General features: G+C 40.6%; 2 protein-coding genes across 5 annotated transcripts in view; both read right to left on the bottom strand.

Annotated features, from left to right (window-relative positions):
- Positions 1-3,842, bottom strand: part of LOC137995438 (voltage-gated hydrogen channel 1-like) — an 11,358-nt gene extending 7,516 nt beyond the window's left edge. The window contains exons 1-3 of the mRNA XM_068840988.1: positions 3,621-3,842; positions 2,647-2,760; positions 684-811 (exon numbers count right to left, since the gene is read on the bottom strand). Coding sequence (XP_068697089.1) covers positions 684-811; positions 2,647-2,760; positions 3,621-3,631 — 253 coding nt within the window. The 5' untranslated portion in view covers positions 3,632-3,842. The remainder of the gene's footprint in view (positions 1-683; positions 812-2,646; positions 2,761-3,620) is intronic.
- Positions 3,843-5,183: 1,341 nt separating this feature from the next.
- LOC137997967 (protein-glutamine gamma-glutamyltransferase K-like) overlaps positions 5,184-12,500 on the bottom strand; it is a 38,903-nt gene continuing 31,586 nt past the window's right edge. For all 4 annotated transcript variants that reach the window (XM_068844313.1, XM_068844315.1, XM_068844314.1 and 1 more), the window contains 4 exons: positions 9,494-9,775; positions 8,850-9,010; positions 7,222-7,364; positions 5,184-6,683 (listed from right to left, as the gene is read on the bottom strand). In XM_068844313.1, the coding sequence (XP_068700414.1) occupies positions 6,554-6,683; positions 7,222-7,364; positions 8,850-9,010; positions 9,494-9,775 (716 nt within the window). In that variant the 3' untranslated portion in view covers positions 5,184-6,553. The remainder of the gene's footprint in view (positions 6,684-7,221; positions 7,365-8,849; positions 9,011-9,493; positions 9,776-12,500) is intronic.

Raw genomic sequence — 12,500 nt, 5'->3', positions numbered from 1 at the left:
CGAGACGAGAAATTCTCTTACCGGTCTGAGTTCTTACCGTTCTCATGTAAACGACAACAAATCTCCGTCCGGGTTGAGAAGTTTCAAGCCTGTATGCTTTTGGGTCAGCCATATATTTATTAGACAAAACCGATATATATCATTTTGTCCCGAAACCAAGCACCAAGCATTTCGTCCCGGTTTCATGTAAACGGATTCAAAAGTTTCATACCAGTGCAAGTTCATACCGGTCTGAGTTCGTCCAGGTCTCATGTAAATAAACCCCTTAAGACACTGTTTCTCAGTCTTCATTCATCAATATTGTGACGTAATTGACCACCAAAGAGAAGAGGGAAGTCATTGGTGTACTCAGGCTAAACAGGATTTTTTCGGCGATGCAAAAAGGTTTGTACTCGAACATTCGTCAGGCACGGCTTCAGTTGATCTCCTCAGGGAGGTCTTGTATAAACTGAGCTTTATGGTATTTTCAACCTCAAAATAGTTTTTCAAAGCTATGTGTACATCCATGTCTGCGTTTTAGGCAGAAAGGCGCATAGTGTAGCAGCTAAATGCGCACATTCATGCTTACATGCCGTTTCATATGACAGCCATCGTTATCCAACTAAATCGTTTTTTTTTTAGCAACGTTCTAGTCTCCTACAAGCTTAGAAAGTAGCTTAGTGTTTAAGGTATTTTTGACTGACCTTTGATAGCATTAAATTCTATCAACATCAGGACTGCGCTAATGATGACTTCGATTAACACCAGAGTGACAATTCCAAGCTGCCACGTGACACCAGTCAACATTTCGGCCAAGGAGTGACGGAGAACACTAAAGAGATGCAATAGGGAAATCTTTGTTGATATTTTTTTGCCTCATATTAGCACCAGGATATCGTTTTTTAATGCGTCATCTGAGAATAAAGAACTGAATATTTAAAGTGCATTTCATAATGAGTTATCTCTGAAGATTTGAACCAAATATACAAGGTGATCTCTGAGCCAAAATTCTTTGGAAATTATTAAGACTTAAATGATTTTGCCACACAATAGCAAATTTTGACACTCACGGTATGCTTAGTTTATCCAGTGTAAGAGGCTGTCACACCCAACAAGTAACTGCCTTCCAACTACATTTGCCACTGATTGCCAACGAGTCAGCCGAGGCGGCAGCCTTAATAGAGCCGAAGCGCGAGAGTTTTGTGTATGCAGAAAAAAATGTGAGCGCTCTACAGCTACTTTGATAATGTTATGACGCAATTCATAATGAATAACAGGACAGACGCATGAAAAACTGACATCAATTTGGTAATTTTTGCTGAAAAAGATTTGGTTATTTTTGTGACGTAAACGTTACCGTGGCAACAGGAAAACCCTGCAAATACACCCCATATTTTGGCTTTAGCTGCTCATAGCTCAAAAACGAACTAGGTAACCCCTATTTTTCATTTCTGAAATGTAATCAACATGCCAGAATGAAACTTTCTACAAAGTATAAATACATTCTGTGGAGCGGATTCAGAGCCACCTTAAATAATCGAAAATGTACGATAGGTCTAAATCTGCCCCAAGGAATTTTTTTAAACTTTGCAGAGAGTTCCATCTTGGCCTGCTGATCACTTTTGTGATATAAAAAATTGGGTTCAGGGAGTTCGTTTTTGAGATATGAGCAGCTAAAGCCAAAATATGGTGTGTTTTTGCAAGGCTTTCCTGTTACCATGGTAACTTTTTACGTCACAAAATTGACTGCATCTTGTTCAGCAATAATAGCCCATTTCCGAGTTGCTGCATGCCTCAGTTTCAAAGCGAGTTCTGGTGCACAACCATTCAAATGGAAATGAGTTGCGAATTGTTATGCAAATCAAACTCATTTCACTTACAATAGTTGAGCACCAAGACTCACTTCGAAACCGAGACAAACAGCAACTCGGAAATGGCCCATTGGTGTTTCACATAGTACCATAACATTGCTGTTATGTGATAAAGTGTTGTAGTGTCAATCTATTGAAAGTGTTGAAACTGGTTTGAGCCACCTTAAGTTGAGTTGCAGACTCCGATACAAATCTGCCAACTATGCATTATATTCTTGGATTTCACATGACGTCACGGCCGCCATGTTGGTGTCCCCAAACAATGAAATGGCGGCCTTGTTGGTGTCCCGATCCAATCCTCCGGGAATTGAAAGCTATTTTTATGCTAACGTCTTCTTTTGTTTTCGTTGAAAAACATGGCTGTTGATCACGTGAGTGAAACCCAAGAATTGACTGTCTCGTTGGCACTTTGCGATAGCTACTACCAGTTGTACTTTAGCAAATGGTTGGTGCAGAAGCCATATAATAAATTGATGAACTGAGATCGTCCAGGTGCAAGAAGTCCTGAGAACGATTGTTGCCAGTTGGTGACATTTACTGACGTTTAAACAACCTGAACGAAACTCATCTTCAGATCATTTTCACCTTGGTTGGTCAGTAGAAAAGTGATATTATTGGACGGTCCGTCTGATGTTGGTCGCTGAGTGGGAAGTGAAGCGATTTGCTGGCTGAGAAGGCTGTAATTCAATGTAGTGTGTCTCTTTACCAAAGATCCTTCTACAGAATCTCGTGAAAAATGGCTTGTAAATCAAACGCTTTTCATAGCAAAACAACTCAAAACAAAACTGAACTTTACCTACAGCAATCCTCGCAACTCCCTTCCTCGTAGGTTGACGTCATTCGTCTCTGCCACCTTTCCAAGTATGTTTCCCGCTTTCCATCGGCGTCATCTTTATGCTCAATTTGAAAGCTGTTCGTTTATGGGAAATCGAGTGAATATTTTATAATATATATGGAGACCATCTTGAATGAGAAATATATATTGAATAAACAGTGGCAATGCTGGAGGAGAGAAACTGACTACTGATTCCTCCCGGAATTTTCTATTTATTGATCTGTTTACTATTACATTTTGACCATTTTATTGTTTGAGTGTAGCCGTATGTGGCTGCTGGTCAACACAATCGAGCTTTCTTAAGAATTGTCAATGAGTGACAATTCATATTAACTTCGTAAGTCGCCAATGGCAAAAAAGAGAGGTTTTAAGCATGTTTTCCTTCCTGCATATTCATTTCATCGTTGATATTGTGTTTCATTGCATAGGCGAGAAAAATCAGAAGGCTAACTTGTAAAATTAAAATATGATCATCCAATTTACCATCAACAACGGAAGGTATATTGTGAAGGAACAATGTATTAATGACATACATTTGAACAGTTTGCGGGAATCAAAAAAAGTTAAATTTTGCGCAGGTTTGAACGCTACTTCGGCAGTAACGAATTAAAAACCTGAAAATTTCAGGCTTGAACGGGAAGGTATCGTTTTATGCAGTGTAGTCAAACAAACAGCTTGAAAGGAAAGTATAAATATTAAAATATTGATTTCATTGAAACACTCGCCGGCCGCCTACAAATATCGAAATGGTCTCCTCAGTTGTAAATAGGAAGAATACCAAAAACAGACAAAAAAAAGATGAAATTAAACGGAGTTCTTCTCCCAGGGAACCATATCTTGGGAAATATGTTGTAAGAGACCCGGCATCTGAGTTTTTCGACTGTCTTCAGTAGAACAAAACGTATAAAACCCGAACGCAAGACAACTTATTTTACCTTTCATCCATCTCGACGTTCAGCTGTTTTCAGTTCCGTTTTATAGCAAGCCAGCTTTTTACCATTTGAGCGTCAAGTACTAAAAGCTACATGAACTTTTCCTTTGAATTAATAATTGACATTTGTTTTACTGTTAGGGAATGCCTGGAACGTTGTTGGAGAGGAAAATCTTTAAAATTGAAACAGCCAAGTTTTCGAAACAACCATTACAAAACATTTGCATATGCATATTAAGTGTATAAATGATATGGGCAAATCTATTTTTTAATGCCCTTTTCAAAAAGCAAACAGCTGACAAGCTGTTACCAATCTGAAAGCATCCTACTAGTACTTACGATCGATTTAATGATAGCAATCTTAAGGACGGTGCCTACTAATTCAAAGATATTTTTGCCCCGTTTTATGATTATGCAGGAAATGTAGATCCTAACAAGTGTTATTGAAATCCAAAAAGAAAATTGGAGGTAACCACGTGCACGCATTTTTCAAAGATAATTCATGAACAATATTCGTATAAAGCTCTAAAATACAAAGCATTGTATGGCGTTCTTTCGCAAATTGAAGCTCAATTATCTTTAAAGAATGCATGGTTACCCCCAATTTTCTTTTTGGATACCAAGAGTACAAGAGTACTTACTTAGATCTACTTCTCTGCATAGTTTTAAACCGCGCAAAAATATCCCTGCATTAGTAAGCATCACCGATAGGAAATCCGAGTATCTGGAGATGCGCAGAACGTGTGCGCAATAACAATAGTAGGCACCGTCCTTAACCACGCAGGTTGCGGCTCCAGAAGACTCCTGCTGGTCCAAAAATGAACTCATTAGAGAAAAATTACGCGTTACCCGCGACAAGTGTCCTGATGCGTTCGCAAAAGAACCAAAACACGTTCCAGTATTAGTTCGCTAGATTATTACGGAACATGGTCGACGCTACGCTAAAGCGTGGTTTACAATGCGACATAAGCATAATCCCCGAGTAACGAAGTTCACACATGTAGAGAAGTGACATGCGCGAGCTTGGTTAGCCCCAGAAAAAACTCGCTGGAGAATGGGACGAGTAACGTTTCCAAAACGACGGACGACGAAGAAATTCTCCTGCTACTATTACTCTTTCTGCTTTATAGAAAAAGACGACGGTGACAAGAAAGAGAACGAGTAAACAGACTGAAGAGGTCATGTTGGGTATTTTCTAAGGGATATTTTCCGAAAGAGGAAAGAACAAGAAGACTCGGGAAGTGCAACCTGGGGACCGAGAATTTTATTTCTGGCGATTGGTCGCAAAGGCAGGGATAAATGCGAACCGCCCCAGCAAGATTCTCGCAAAAAAAAAAAAAAAACACGGAAGCCATCTTAGGCACTGATGAACTTAAATATCCGCTGGCATCAAAAACAGCTGACACCTCGGTCTTATGCTAATTATGTTTATGTTGTAGTCGGTTTACACAGTTATAAACGTGACATAAGCCTAAGTACAAGCTTATGCTTATGCTTATGTCACAGTGTAAACCGGGCTTAAGCAAATGATTGGTTGTAAATGGTGCATTAGAGAGAGAAAAAATACTTTTCAAATATTCTTTAACTTTTATTAATCTCATTACTGAAGGCAGAAACTACGTTTTCATAACAGCAAAGGAGAGGACTGAACCGCCTCACAAGATTTTCAATTACATGAACAAATGACAGAGCATGAACAACTTCTCAAGCAATAAATTTATCAGTCAATCAATCTGTTTATTAATCTATTCGTTTAAACAGCGAGGGAAATTGACGAAAACGAAGCTGTAACTTGGCCTTTTTAATGTATAATGCAAATCCCAAATGTTATCTGACCCTCACTAAATTCCCCCCGAACATAATCACAGGCGATTGAAAATTCCACTTAGACTTGGTGAGTAAATTTATTTTGCTTTATGATGATCGTCATTTCACGAGCAGCTTATCTAGGCTTTGTGGCTCAAGCTAAAACTGTGAGATGTATTAAAACTTCCGGCAATTGTTCTTACTGGATCGTTACGTCGCTGGTGCAGTGAAGATAACCACAACTCTTTTGATACAACTGGTTTGATCCTTCAGTCCTGAGAGTGAGATTTGTAGATTTTATTCTCTCTAACGCAAGACGATTTTACTCGTCTCTCAAAAGACCACTGTCATAAATGGCGACCACCTTTACATTCTTTTGTATTTAGGTTAATTAGACCTTCTGCCCTCCTTTTGAAACAAAAGTTCTTTTGAAATTTGCTCGTAGTAGCGAGGCTAGAAAGGCTTATTAGCATTAAAACAAAAGAATATTGTATTTGGCCGCCATTCAACCTCGTCCCCAGGGTCTCTCTTCTTCCCTTCCTAGAGACCCTGGGGGACGAGTTTGGCTGCCATTGTGAAAGAGGTCTATGGGGGAAGACCTTAGACCCAGGTTGCTGACCAGCGGTTTTCGTTAAAACAATGGTTTGCTGGGGGTGCTCAGTCTCGCGGGCTCAGAAAACCTTGGTTGTGGTCATTGTTATTTAAGGTTTTTCGTCTATGGGGGCCACCTCTGGGATGAATGGGAGCGCAATTCGCAGGAACTGAAAGAGCAGCATTGGTGCATTTTTTATCATTCCCAACAAAAACATTTAAACCTAATTAACTATCCACACCATGATGAAAAGAGCTATATCCTTCCTAAGCACATAGTTTTGCTCACATGAAAGTTTTAGACCAAAGATGTATCAACGATGAACGATTTGAACGATCCCAAAATCTTTACATGCTTACTCGGGTCACCTAGCACACAACAGAACACGCAAATTGACGACAGCATGCTTGAAAGTTAACCGCTAGCCTTGACTGCACTTACATTAAAAGGCAGAAAAAATCTTAAGAATTAAACTAAATTCCTTAGTAGTTGAGTAAACGAACTGAAACTTAGTAAGCCTGTCACTCTGTGGAGGGACTTTACACACTGCATTGACCACGGACACCAGCTAGCTCATCGGACTGAAAGCTAACGACAATGGTACATTTGCTATCACGGGTAGCTGTGAACTTAGCTGATGCCTTCACAGTCTCTTGACCAATAGTTTTGCTACAAAAATAAACAAAAAGAATGATTATATATAGGAAATGGTATGAACGCGAGTGTGCAAGACGAGAGATGCCGGTTTTGAAAGTTCTCAAAATTGCATGGCCAATTTGTATGGTCTTGGAGGTCGAGGGCTCTAACCACCGCCGCACCAACTCTCGGGGTCTTAAAATAACTGAGGAGAAAGTGCTTCCTTCGTAATTTCATTCAGTTTGCAAATGTTAAGATTTTCAAGTCTTTTCGGATTGAACGTATACAAGCCGTATATGAGCGGGACCTCATCTTAAAATCCTTGCTTGTACTGAATAAGGAAATTGTGTGACACTTCAAAGAACCCACTCATGCACTGTTAAGGAAAGAAGTTCCTTGGTCTACAAGTCTTGCTTTGGTCTGGATTGGGGCATCTATTGTATTGCTGACTGATTGTTTAGTGTCTGACAAGCAGTATAGCCCGAAGTCCAGCAGATCGATGAGCATTGTGAATTAGTCCTAAAATGCTCCTAGAGTAGTGCAAGCAACAATTATTGAACAGCACACTTACTAGCTCTTTATTTTCGCAGACTTGGGGTTCATTCCACTGGCTTCAAAATGGAACCGTCCGTTCGTTAACCGTACTGGCAACGTGTTCGTAAAATGGGCTGTCACCTGCACAAGCTCGCCTTCCTTCGCAGTTTCCGGTAAGGCCTAAAACAATAGCAACAAACCTTATGTCATACCTGACGGCTCTCAACTTAAATGCGAGGCAATTATGTCAGGATCATCTCAGCACTTCTCCCGGCCTTTACAAGCTGTGACCGTAAAGGACCTCCTGCAGAAGGCTTCAACATTTGCTTCAACATCCATTCGATTTTGTTGAACAATGTTGAATGCTGGGGTGGGTAAACGGTTCCAACAAATCATCAACTTTTATTTCAACAAGGCTTCACGAGAGGCCTGGTACTCATTCCCAGGCTGCAGCGGCGGTTGTTACTGTGGATACGGACTTGTTGTCATGGATACGGACACGGATACGTTATCACGAGGCCGATTAGTGCGCATGCGGGGCTTCAACTTCATTCGACATTCGGGATAACAAAAGAAAGATCAAGTGGAGCTATGATCCTCGCAGTTATGAACACAATTTTCTCAAATGCGAAGAGAAGCCTGCCAAATTCAGGACTTAAACGGGGTTTGAACCCGCGACCTCGTGATACCGGTGCGGCGCTCTAACCAACTGAGCTATGAAGCCACTGACGTTGGGAGCTGGTCATTTGTGGGTTCTAATGTTCCTGTGAGGAATGAATCAACGATGAAATGATGTATGAAATTGATCATATATGAACTGTGGATATGAAATCAAGTGAAGCTATGATCCTCGCAGTTATGAGTAGAGAGTCATAGCTCCACTTGATTTCATATCTATATACGAGCAAATTGTCTCGCAACATTGCTGCGAAACTAGTCGAAACGTGATGTTGCGCGTTTTACATTCCACGCACAACCTGTCTCGCTACAAAAACAATGCGTTGCAAGTTGCGTGAATTCAGGCCTCTGATTGGCCAGCTACGAGGTCACGTAAGCTTCATTAATTTATGAAAACAAAGATGGCGGTCGCCACTTGGCAGAAGAAACGTACTGCAGCAGCTCTTCTTCTGACCTGCTTGTCGTCGACGATGATGAACAGCCTGCGGTTCATATTACTGGGACCTCTTGTTTTCCACAAACAAGGGTTTTTTTCCCAGCTCTTTGATAAGTTCTTTTTCCCTTTCGTTGGAAAACTTCGTTTCCAGAGTCACCGAAATAGCCACAATTTCCGATTCTTCTCCTTCCGCCATTTTGTTTGTTTTGGTACCTTGGGTGACCTTCAAAGCCATGTATGACTTAATCACCACTCTTGACCAATCAAAAGCGCCAGAAAAGTGATTTGGTTGCGAAACAAGTTGCCTTGGAGTGGAAAAACGGGCAGCATTTTGGAGATTTTGTTGCACAAAGTAGAACGGACCTCTACTTTTTGCAACACGCTGCAGCAAATTGCAACAAATTTCTTTGTTGCGGGACAGGTTGTACGTGGGATGTAAAACACACAACATCGCTTTTCGACCAGTTTCGCAGCAATGTTGCATGACAAGTTGGACGTTTTTGTTGCTCGTATTACCGTAGCTCAACTGTACAGTATTTGTTATAACTTACCGTTACGATAAGTTCGGGCTTTTTAAACTCCACGACATCCTGAATGACACATGACTGTCCTGTACCCTCAACTTTAGCGTTTACGTTCACCTGTATGTTTTCGTCACCTGTAATTTTTTTTAAATAGTCTCCTGATTCGATAGGTAACACCACGACTTTCTCTGGAAACAAAATGGAAAATTTGCTTCCATGAGACCAACAGCTGTACACAGTTAGTGTAGGGATACTCACCGTTACGTCACCTATTGTCATTAATGTGCCAACTAAGGATCTATTAGCTGTCGGAACAAAGGTTCTTTTGTTCTGTGGTTGGCAAAATTTGTTTATAAACAGTGAATATCGTAATAAGTAAGAGTTCATCACCCATGAATATGCTTTACCCAAGTTGGCCTTGTCCCCACCCGCGGCGTCAGAAAAGTGTCTATTTTTAAACCATGTTTTGCGGAAAAATAAACAATAGACCAAATCGGATAACTCAACGTTGTACTGAATTCAAATTCACTACAATCCAAATACAATACACAAAGGATCTTCTACTTGTTTTGGGAAAAACCTGATACCAGATTCTTATATAATTACCCCCTGGCTAATGAACTTTTTATTTCTGTTGATATCACTGGGACAGACAAAGGAGACTTGTATACCTTCCGAGGGGCGAAGATGAAGGACTTCTTTCATCTGCTTCAGGGGTTTGGCTGAGATGCCTGTGTAGAATGCCAAGACGGAAATAATGTTGATCTTCACAGAACGGTATTGATCTGACGAGTTGCTCACCAATACTTTGATTTCAAAGCCGTTACCAACAGCAACTTCGTCAACCACTTCCAACTTAAAGTTCACGTCTCCTTCGGTAACGCCCTCTTCTCTATTAATCGCTTCGCTGTGCTTATAGGCCAACCGCACGGCTTCTCTCTCTTCTTCGCACCCTATTGTAAAGCAGATGTAAGGTTTTTAAAAAGGATATTGTTTTGTTCTCAGACCCGTAAAAGAATGAAGATTTTTTTAAAAATATATCTCTCCACTCATAATCAGGAGAAATTTGGCATCGTGTTCGGGCAAACTGGAAATATCGGGCACAAAACGATCGAAGAGACTTGTTAGATTTTAGTTCATTTGTTTTCTTTTATCTATAGATACCTCGGGGAAATCTGATGGTTTCATAACGAGTAGCAGTCTGACAATTTTATTCCTTTGTTGGTTTTTTTTCGTTTCTTTTTTTAGAAGAATATTTAGAATATTTGTTTCAGATAAAACAATGATTACAATTTCATTATTAGCAGGAGTTCATCAAGGGGAGCCTCCATCTCCAATACTTGGCCTATAGTCAACCCTTTCCCGAGTACATTTAATCATAGAAACTCTCCCTTGGGAGGTGCAGCACGCCCAAAGTTGTAAAAGCCAATCAAAATAAAGCTATCTCAGCGTCGAGGGAAATGTGATAGAAGTTCCCGTCGTTGAGCTCCTGTTATTCGCTTTCCCGCAAATAGCTATGAAGTTAATCATAGCACGATAACATAAAGTAAAAAGCACACTTGAGGTAAATTACCAGAAAATAGAAAGTATAAACCGAAAATCACACCACAAATCAATTACGGAAATACAATACTTAAACACTAGAAGGAGTTAGTTAATTAAGCCAAGAATCCGAAGTTAGTACATATGCCATACGATGAAAAACCACAGCGCCCCTCCCCATTCTCCGCGCGGCCTCGCCGCTTGTTAATAGGCCATTTCCGAGTTGCTGTTTGTCTCGATTTCGAAGTGAGTCTTGGTGCTCAACTATTGAAATGGAAATGAGTTCGATTTGCATGAGAATAAGCAACTCATTTCCATTTGAATGGTTGAGCAACAGGACTCGCTTTGAAACTGAGGCATGCAGCAACTCGGAAATGGGCTATTGCTTCTCGCTCCAACCATAGTTAATAGAGGGGAATGTTATGAAACCAGACAACTTTCTTTGTTGTAGGTTTTTGTTCTCTTTCCTGGCCTTGACCGTGCACAAAACACAATAGTTGTTTACTCCGTACTGAGGAACTAACCAATAGAAACGTGTTGGTTACGTAATTCATGCATAGTGTATGAGCGCAAAACAAAAGATTGTGCATGGTCGTGGACTTTCCAACCTAAATCTTGGCATTTTTATTTTCTCCTTTGATGTTTGCCGAGCTTCCTAACCATTCCCCTCTATTAACTATGCTCCAACGATGGCAGCTCAAGCACGCGCGTTTTTGAGACGTGGACGGCAACCGGAAGTGAGCTATCTTCCCTTTTAACCTGTTTTCACACAATCACATTTACATTGCTAAGTATCTTTCCTCCATTGGAGATGATTAGTATAAAAATCTGGGAGACACCACTGTCCTGGCACGCGAAATTTTCCCCTCCGGTTGCCGTCCACGTCTCAAAAACGCTCGTGCTTAAACTCCCTATAATAGACAGTTTAAGCATGTGACGTTTTTGAGCCGCGGACGGCAACCGGAAATGACCATTTCGCATGCCAGGACAGTAGTGTCTCCCAGATTTTTAACCTAATCATCTCCAATGGAGGAAAGATACTTAGCAATATAAAGGTGGTGATGGCAACACAAGCTAAAAGGAAAAACAGCTAACTTCCGGTTGCCGTCCACGGCCCAAAAACGTTGCATGCTTTAACTCCCTATCATCGCCAGTTACACAGGCTAACAAGTCCCATCTTTTTAATTATCTTAGGGAATTCAACATCTAGTCATTTTCTTTTTTTGTTTTCCCTTTGCTTTTTCACGTATACCGGCGCGATGTTTCAATGATGTTCGATTCTGTGTGAAAACAAGCTTAAAGGACTTCGCCGTAGTCAGTCCAGAATCCTTTTGGGGGAGCAGAGATGGGACAGTGGTGAGCCGGCACTGGACTCCCGTCAATGTGGCCCCTGTTCGAGAGGTTTTTCTCCGGGTATACGAGTTTTCCCGGTCCTCTCCTCGAAAACCAATTTCTTATTTCAGTTGATTTGAGCAAAATTGATTTGATTTCTGTGTACATGTACAGTGACCTCAACTAGTGCTGCGCTAGAAGACTTGACACTTAAATGAAAGTTCATCATTGTTTCATTGGAAAACTCGACTAGTAAGTAGTTAAATGTCACTGCGGGGGTAGAGGGCAGAGAAAAAATCCCCTTTAACTTAGTTCACGTGTGAGCAAACAAACAATTTAAGCTGAATTGAATTCAGCATTGGTCAGAATCGGCCAGCGAAACTGAATTTGGTTTGCCCAACCGTCTGCAATTTGATGACATAAAATGGAATCATCGATCTAAGGGCATTTTCAAACACCCTGTATACATTTAGTAAACTAGTAAATAGCATACACGAAGAAAATTTCAGCGCGCTGGTTGTCTGAGAGCACGTCAATTAGAAAAGTGACATTAGTGCAGAAAGCTGTAGGTGAAACATAGCCAATCAAATGTGAACCCTGGATTGCGCAATTCATGGCGCAATTTTTCCGTGATTGCGTGATACGCGTTTTTTGCTTCTGCTCAACCATCTCGAATTTTTCATGTATATTATTAATGAGTAATCAAATGATTTTCCTCGTGCAATAGCCCTTTTCACGGTTAGTTTTTCTCATTTGCATTACAATATAATCTAGCATGTATATGAGGCAATTTCGGGCTATTTT

This window comes from Montipora foliosa, chromosome 3, assembly GCF_036669935.1.
Source record: "Montipora foliosa isolate CH-2021 chromosome 3, ASM3666993v2, whole genome shotgun sequence".
Lineage (NCBI taxonomy): Eukaryota > Metazoa > Cnidaria > Anthozoa > Scleractinia > Acroporidae > Montipora > Montipora foliosa.
The sequence above is the reverse complement of the archived record's forward strand: the minus strand, read 5'-3'. Positions and strand labels throughout refer to the sequence as shown.